The sequence below is a fragment of the Saccoglossus kowalevskii genome, chromosome 20 (assembly GCF_978046115.1).
Source record: "Saccoglossus kowalevskii chromosome 20, keSacKowa6.1, whole genome shotgun sequence".
Lineage (NCBI taxonomy): Eukaryota > Metazoa > Hemichordata > Enteropneusta > Harrimaniidae > Saccoglossus > Saccoglossus kowalevskii.
The window spans coordinates 25418663-25427476 of record NC_140660.1 but is presented as its reverse complement, the minus strand read 5'-3'; the positions used below and the strand labels follow the sequence as shown (position 1 = coordinate 25427476).

The following is an 8814-nucleotide window of genomic DNA, read 5'->3' as shown; positions in this document are numbered from 1 at the left end:
AAAGTTACATGTCAGATTCTCTTGAAAATTACTCATAAACTCAAGACAAGTCAGTTTTAATCACTGTGAGGAAGGAATTTTCAAGGATTTTACTTGTTTTGTAACAGTGACAATTTTGTTGGTGTCCTACAACATGGAATGTCAATGACCTTTTAATTTTCAAGATTTTGTCAAAAAATTTTTTACAAATTGTTGTTTACATCACAAAAATTTGTCCAAAAAATGACATTTTAATCTTTCTTGACAGTGCATTCATTCTTTTATTACATTCTGTCATTCATTTCTAGGCATTCAACAACACTGGAGAGTATGATGGCGCTATTTCAAATTATTTTCGAAAGGAATACAGTCAGGGTGTGTCTCGGTTACCACTACGATATGGAACGAATCCTCATCAAAAGCCAGCACAGTTATACACTACACCTACAGTAACTACCGGTCAAAGTCCTGAATGGTTCTCCTTGATTTGTTAATCTGGGTGACGCTTTCAATTCAGGGCAGTTAGTAAGAGAGCTGAAGACTGCCCTCAACCTACCAGCTGCTGCATCTTTTAAACATGTCAGCCCAGCAGGTAAGTACTTGAACTGAAGACTACTCTCCACCTGTCACATCACTTGGTGTCGCATCACTTGGTGACACATCACAGTTTATCATAAGAGTGATTGTCCGTCGTTGTCTGTGTCAACTTTTATCTTATTCGACTTCTTGAAAACTACAAGTTTGAATGTTTTGATACTTGGTGTATATGTACCTTGGGTAGACCTCTCTTAGATTTGTTTTTTTCGTTATATCTTCAATTCTTCAATTTTGATGAATATTTCTGTAATTTTTGGTAAAAAGTGATATTTTCATCTTCTTATTGAAAACCGCAAGTCCGATTGCTTTGATACTATACATATAGGTACCTCGTGCACCTCTCTCAGATTTGCTCATTTTCTAATGATATCTTCAGTTCTTTAATTGAAATGTCCATTGCTAACAGCGGAGCTATCTCAGCTGCTTGTTTGTCCTGTGTTTACAGTTGATATCATGCATAACAGGGAACTTCAGAGAAAATTAGTCTATTGGAATCAATTTTGAGTCTGTCCTGCGATGTGTTAGTTGATACAATTGCTGAAATTCATTTTTATCATATTTTTTTCAAGCTTCCTGAGGCAGCTGTACGTGATCTGATAGTTGCTAGCATTGCATTGAAGTATACACAGTCAAACTCAGTTTGTTATACTAGAGATGGTCAAGTTATTGGTATGGGTGCTGGACAACAGTCATGTATCCATTGTACTAGACTAGCTGGTGATAAAACTAATAACTGGTAAGTTAACTTTAGTTATCAACTACTCACTGTAAAAAAAATTCACAATTTTGTTGCTAAGTGATTCCGTCAACATCGCAAAGTATTTGGAATGCATTAATTTGAACAAAGCTTACTATCAAATAAATGTCAGGGGAAAAACAAACTTAAACAGTTCAAGGTAAATGCCAATCAAATATAAACCACTCTGTATATTCACTTAAACACTGTAATGTAATTTAGAAATTAACATAAATATAATTATAACTTCTTGTTATGATTTCTGTGAATATTTTAATAATTATTTTTTTGTAGGACATGGAGACATCTGCATGGGAGAGTATGCTAGAGAAACCACCTGAACAGTTAACACAGGTACTAACTGCATTTATAACATTTATATTTGTTGATTTTTTTAATCAGCCTCACTAACAGTTTTGATTTGTGCATATGAAGTAATGTACATAATTTTAAATATCAAGCACTTCTGAAGTGTAGCTTGGTCAATTGTCAAGGTTTGGAACTTTAGAAATAACTGAGAGTTCTTTGGCAATAACTGAAAATTTGGCCAAGCAGGGTTTGAACAATGACTTTGTTATTGAGAGACAGTTGCTACATTTACACAACTGCATTTTATCGGAGCCCATTCAGCTCCAATAAACCCACGGGATTGAACTCTGATAGGATTGAGCCCCGACATGGCTCTGATCGTGTATACACATATAGATAGGTTCACTCATCTTATTCAGAATACATTATAGTTATTTACATATACTGAATTCATTGTTTGTATTGAATACAGTATTTTGAAATCAGTTTTCAAATATATCAATGATTGCTTTGTTATTCTTACTGCAGTCTGAGCATGAGCAGTGGTTATCAAAACTGAAAGGTGTAGCACTAAGTTCTGATGCATTCTTTCCATTCCGTGATAATATTGACAAAGTGTATCAGGTGAGTGTTTGATATGTCTACCAATACTGTGCAGAAAATGTTTGGACAGATTGCCAGTTAATACAGGGTTAGATCAGTTGCTAGTTTATACAGGTTAGACTGGTTTAAACAGGTTATCAGTTTTTACAGGGTTAGACTGGTGTAGACAGTTTGCTAGTTTATACAGGGTTAGATCAATTGCTAGTTTATACAGGGATAGATCAATTGCAAGTTTATACAGGGTTAGATCAATTGCTAGTTTATACAGGGTTAGATCAATTGCTAGTTTATACAGGGTTAGATCAATTGCTAGTTTATACAGGGATAGATCAATTGCAAGTTTATACAGGGTTAGATCAATTGCTAGTTTATACAGGGTTAGATCAATTGCTAGTTTATACAGGGTTAGATCAATTGCTAGTTTATACAGGGTTAGATCAATTGCTAGTTTATACAGGGTTAGATCAATTGCTAGTTTATACAGGGTTAGATCAATTGCTAGTTTATGCAGGGTTAGACTGGTTTAGACAGTTTGCTAATTTATACAGGGTTAGATTAGTTGCTAGTTTATACAGGGTTAGACAGTTTGCTAGTTTATACAGGGTTAAACTGGTTTAGACAGTTTGCTAGTTTTTACAGGGTTAGACTGGTTTGAACAGGTTCAGAATGGTTGCTGGTTAGTCCCCGTTCGGACGTAGTCCGAAAACAGGGACTTATGTTTTGCCCTGTGTGCATTTTTTTCATGATCCGATTAACGATAGCCGAATAGCGGCCATTTTAAGGCCGAAAATGCATCAAAATTGCACATTTTCACCATTCCGGACCCGGATCTCAGTTATGCATAGATTTTTTTTTGGATTGGGTTTGAAATGGCCGACTGGCGGCCATTTTGTTTTAAAGAATTCAGTTCTGGATCCGTATCTGAGACATGCTTGGATTGATCAAGTTCAAACTTCACACACACAAGGTACATCATGTCACAAATATGTATGTGCATTTGTTTCATGATCTCATTAACGATAGCCAAATGGCGGCCACTTTAAGGCCGAAAATGCATTGAAATCACACATTTTCACCATTCTGGACCCGGATCTCAGTTATGCATGGACGGATTTTGTTCAAATTTGGTACATACATTAAACATAATATGACCTTGATGCACGTCATTTTTTTTTTCAGATCAAGTTCGAAATGGCCGACTGGCGGCCATTTTGTTTTATAGAATTCAGTTCTGGATCCGTATCCGAGACATGTCTGGATTGATCAAGTTCAAACTTCACACACACAAGGTACATCATGTCAAAAATATGTATGTGCATTTGTTTCATGATCTCATTAACAATAGCCAAATAGCGGCCGCTTTAAGGCCGAAAATGCATTGAAATCGCACATTTTCACCATTCCGAACCCGGATCTCAGTTATGCATGGACGGATTTTGTTCAAATTTGGTACGTACATTAAACATAATAGGACCTTGATGCACATCTTTTTTTTTTTTCGGATCAAGTTCGAAATGGCCGACTGGCGGCCATTTTGTTAAAGAATTCAGTTCTGGATCCGTATCCAAGACATGTCTGGATTGATCAAGTTCAAACTTCACACACACATGGTACATCATGTCACAAATAGATATGTGCATTTGTTTCATGATCCGCTTAACAATAGCTGAATGATGGTCATTTTAAGGCCGAAAAGCATCAAAATCACGTATTTTCACAATTCCGGAACCGGATCTCAGTCATGCATGGATGGATTTTGTTCAGATTTAGTACAATGTGTTGTACATATGCAGGTGCATTTCGGTCATGATCTGCTTTGAATGTATATGTCACTCAAATATGAACGGAACGGGGACGTGTCATTAACAATGACTTGTTTATACAGGGTTAGACTGGTTTAGACAGTTTGCTAGTTTATACAGAGTTAGACTGGTTTAGACAGTTTGCTAGTTTATACAGAGTTAGACCAGTTTGAACAGGTTCAGAACGGTTGCTAGTTTATAAAAGGGTTAGACTGGTTTAGACAGTTTGCTTGCTTATACAAGATTAGACTGGTTTAAACAGATTGTCAGTTTGCCAGTTTAAACAGGGTTAGACTGGTTCAAAATGGTTGCTAGTTTATACAGGGTTAGACTGGTTTATAGGAGGTTAGACTGGTTTAAACAGGTTTTCAGTTTGCTATTTTATACAGAGTTAGACAGTTTGTTAATTTATACTGAGTTAGACTGGTTCAGAGCGGTTGCTAGTTTATACAGGGTTAGACTGGTTTAGACAGTTTGTCTGGTTAGTGTGGTTAAAACAGGTTGTCAATTTGCCAGTTTTATACAGGGTTAGACTGGTTTAAACAGTTTGCTAGTTTGTACAGGGTTAGACTGGCTTAGACAGTTTGCTAGTTTATAATAGGTTTAGACCAGTTCAGATCGGTTGCTAGTTTATACAGGGTTAGACTGGTTTAGACAGTTTGCTTGATTATACAAGATTAGACTGGTTTAAATGGGTTGTCGGTTTGCCAGTTTAACAGGGTTATTTCTGGTTTAAACAGTTTGAACAGGTTCAGAATGGTTGCTAGTTTAATACAGGGTTAGACTGGTTTAAACAGGTTGCGAGTTTATACAGGGTTAGACTGGTTTAAACAGGTTGCCAGTTTATACAGTGTTAGACTAATTTAGACCACTTTGAACAGGTTCAGAATGGTTGCCAGTTTATAACAGGTTTAGACCAGTTTGAACAGGTTTAGACCAGTTTGAACAGGTTCAGAAATGTTGCTAGTTGATACAGGGTTAGACTGGTTTAAACGGGTTGTCGGTTTGCCAGTTTAACGGGTATATTTCTGGTTTAAACACTTTGAACAGGTTCAGAATGGTTGCTAGTTTAATACGGGGTTAGGCTGGTTTAAACAGGTTGCCAGTTTATACAGTGTTAGACTAATTTAGACCACTTTGAACAGATTCAGAATGGTTGCCAGTTTATTACAGGTTTAGACCAGTTTGAACAGGTTCAGAAATGTTGCTAGTTTATACAGGGTTAGACTGGTTTATAGGATGTTAGACTGGTTTAAACAGGTTGCCAGTTTGCCAGTTTATACAGGGTTAGACAGGTTTAGACAGTTTGCTAGTTTAGACAGTTTGTTAGTTTATACTGAGTTAGACTGGTTTAGACCACTTTGAAAAGGTTCAGAACAGTTGCTATTTTATACAGGGTTAGACAGGTTGCTGGTTTAAAAGGAGTTCCAATTTATACAGGGTAACACTGGTTTAGACCAGTTTAGACAGATTGCTGTTTTAGACAGAATTATACCAGTTTCTGGTTTACACAAGTTTATGCTAGTTGCTAGTTTATGCAGGGTTAAACAAATTTAAACAGACCCAGAACTGGTATAACTATGAGTGGAATTTTTTTATATTTTCAGAGTGGTGTTCAATACATTGCTTCACCATCAGGATCAACTCAAGACCAGGTTATAACTGAAGCATGTGACGACCATTCCATTGCATTAGTATTCAAAATACCAGACTATTCCATCACTAGATATGACATCATGTGATGACCATTCCATTGCATTAGTATTCACAAATACCAGACTATTCCATCACTAGATATGACATCATGTGATGACCATTCCATTGCATTAGTATTCACAAATACCAGACTATTCCATCACTAGATATGACATCATGTGACGACCATTCCATTGCATTAGTACTCACAAATACCAGACTATTCCATCACTAGATATGACATCATGTGACGACCATTCCATTGCATTAGTATTCACAAATACCAGACTATTCCATCACTAGATATGACATCATGTGACGACCATTCCATTGCATTAGTATTCACAAATACCAGACTATTCCATCACTAGATATAACATCATGTGACGACCATTCCATTGCATTAGTATTCACAAATACCAGACTATTCCATCACTAGATATAAACATCATGTGACGACCATTCCATTGCATTAGTATTCACAAATACCAGACTATTCCATCACTAGATATGACATCATGTGATGACCATTCCATTGCATTAGTATTCACAAATACCAGACTATTCCATCACTAGATATGACATCATGTGATGACCATTCCATTGCATTAGTATTCACAAATACCAGACTATTCCATCACTAGATATGACATCATGTGATGACCATTCCATTGCATTAGTATTCACAAATACCAGACTATTCCATCACTAGATATGACATCATGTGATGACCATTCCATTGCATTAGTATTCACAAATACCAGACTATTCCATCACTAGATATGACATCATGTGACGACCATTCCATTGCATTAGTATTCACAAATACCAGACTATTCCATCACTAGATATGACATCATGTGACGACCATTCCATTGCATTAGTATTCACAAATACCAGACTATTCCATCACTAGATATGACATCATGTGACGACCATTCCATTGCATTAGTATTCACAAATACCAGACTATTCCATCACTAGATATGACATCATGTGACGACCATTCCATTGCATTAGTATTCACAAATACCAGACTATTCCATCACTAGATATGACATCATGTGATGTCGTACAACACTGGATGAAATGACTGAAATACAGGCTGTGGATCCAACAACTAAATGCAATATAACCGGATTCTGTCGTAAATTCGCCCATCCGAAAAATCGCCCTGGGCGGGCCCTTATTTGGGGTTCAAATTTTCAAAAAAATTATCATTAAATATTTTTAGGGGCTTGTTTTTTCATTGAAAAATCCATCTACGCCGATTTTCAACACTGGCAGTTGAACCACCCAAAACGAAAGAAACTAAAATTGTATACATTTTTTTGTAGCTGGATTAAAAAGTAGACCACGCATCATTCTCCCAAAAAAATTACATTAACGAACCTTGTGCGCCAAATACAATTATTTTGTTTCATTTTATTAGTAACGAAAGTATATTTTACAAGAAGTTTCAAATAACAACGAACACAACTGCATTGCTTTGTAGCAAATGATCGTGGTAGCGCAATATGGTCATGCTGTGTTTTACGATTACCTAGTAATGATTATAATAACCCCAAATTCGTTGAATTGTTATAAAATGCAAATAAATTTCAACTTATTTCATCTTAAGCAAATAATTCCGATCATATTTTCAATGCTCGATGCTGTAGAAATGAATATCTGCCATGTTTTGACCTGACCTGACAGGTCAAATCGATAATTAACCAATGAAAACGATGGATGATGCCAACATGTTCAAATTACCATAACACATTTAAATATGTTAATGTTATTGAACCCAGCACGGAAGAGATTTGCCGATGTTGTACGATCTTTTGGCTTGGATTTTGATGGGAAAGCGGCATGATTTGTTTTTAAATTAAAAAAAATATTTGTTTTCAAAAGATAAGCTGAGCATTTGAAGAATAATTTAACATTATTTACAGTGATAACAACTTATTGTCGAAACGAAGCTAACCCATTCACGCTAGTCGCAATAAACATCAATACACTTTAATTGGCGTCAATGACTACGGCGAAACTTTTAGGCATCAGAAAAGATTAAAATAACACCTTAAAAAACTGTCGAAAAATTGTCCTGGGTGGTTTCTTGGTTCAAATTTTTTTTTTTTTTAAACCCGAACTGTAGTTCAGCGGCCCTGGGCGAATTTACTACAGAATCCGGTAAGACTACGGTACACTAATCAACAATCGTTGATCTGTTTATAATGCTATATTTGACTGCCTTCAACAATCCGCAACATGAATGTTGCAAAGAAAAGAACAAGTCAAAAATTTGATTGATGTTTTTTGTATCACATGTTTAACGTTACTCTTTTGTGTGTCATCTCTTATTTTAATTTTTATAAAAACAATACTAAATTTTGCTACTTCCCTCAAATCAAATGACTTTCTTTTCCAGTTTGTTTTTAATCATCAATTGTCCTCATTTCCCAATATTGCCACTATGTGTCAAGTTAGTTATTTTATATTTTTTTATTCATTCCATTATTAAATATTGTGCTTTTGAAATATTTTACATTTTCTGAATTGGTGTGAGAAGTCAATATAATAACTGAAGTTGGTGATTCCCAATGAGCAGCCATTCCATGGATTCCGTCATTTTTGGCCAAACTGTTCTGTAGTAAAAATTAGTGATGTATTCTGGTCCAAAATTAAACATTTTTTGTGATTTCTTGTGCACATTTGCCCTGAAAAATTCCCATATTTTATGCAATGGAACAGTTTTGCTGAATTGCGATGATTTCCTCAAAAACAAATTACTGTAAGTTCATTCATTTTTTACTGATATCTAAGTTTATGTGACCAGGGAAAATAACAGAACTCATCGTTTCCCTGCCACGTTAGATTCCAATGAAAATAAATGGTTTTACAATTATATTAATTCAAAATATAAAATTAAATTGTGGTTTTGGTTTACAGGGTTTACCGGTATACAAATATATGCAGTCCAAAGTTTGGTTTTGACATTTGCTATCTTTATCTTTTTAAGTTTGACAGTCATGTATTCTTGTACTACATGTACACAGTTTATTTGACAGGTAGGAAAAAAGTGATTGTCCCATTCAGCAAAGTATGTAA

General features: G+C 35.4%; 1 protein-coding gene across 1 annotated transcript; it reads left to right on the top strand.

Moving 5' to 3' along the window:
- Positions 1-309: 309 nt before the first annotated feature.
- On the top strand, positions 310-1665 carry LOC146730170 (bifunctional purine biosynthesis protein ATIC-like). Its single transcript, XM_085494616.1, has 3 exons — positions 310-571; positions 1146-1312; positions 1607-1665. Exons 1-3 carry the CDS (start codon positions 557-559, stop codon positions 1638-1640), a joined length of 216 nt encoding a protein of 71 aa, XP_085350742.1. The 5' UTR covers positions 310-556; the 3' UTR covers positions 1641-1665.
- The last annotated feature ends 7149 nt before the right edge of the window (positions 1666-8814 follow it).

Excerpts from the sequence above, each read along its gene's own strand:
- LOC146730170 (XM_085494616.1), top strand. Across the intron at positions 1,313-1,606 it reads GGTGATAAAACTAATAACTG|GACATGGAGACATCTGCATG; the intron begins GTAAGTTAACTT and ends ATTTTTTTGTAG.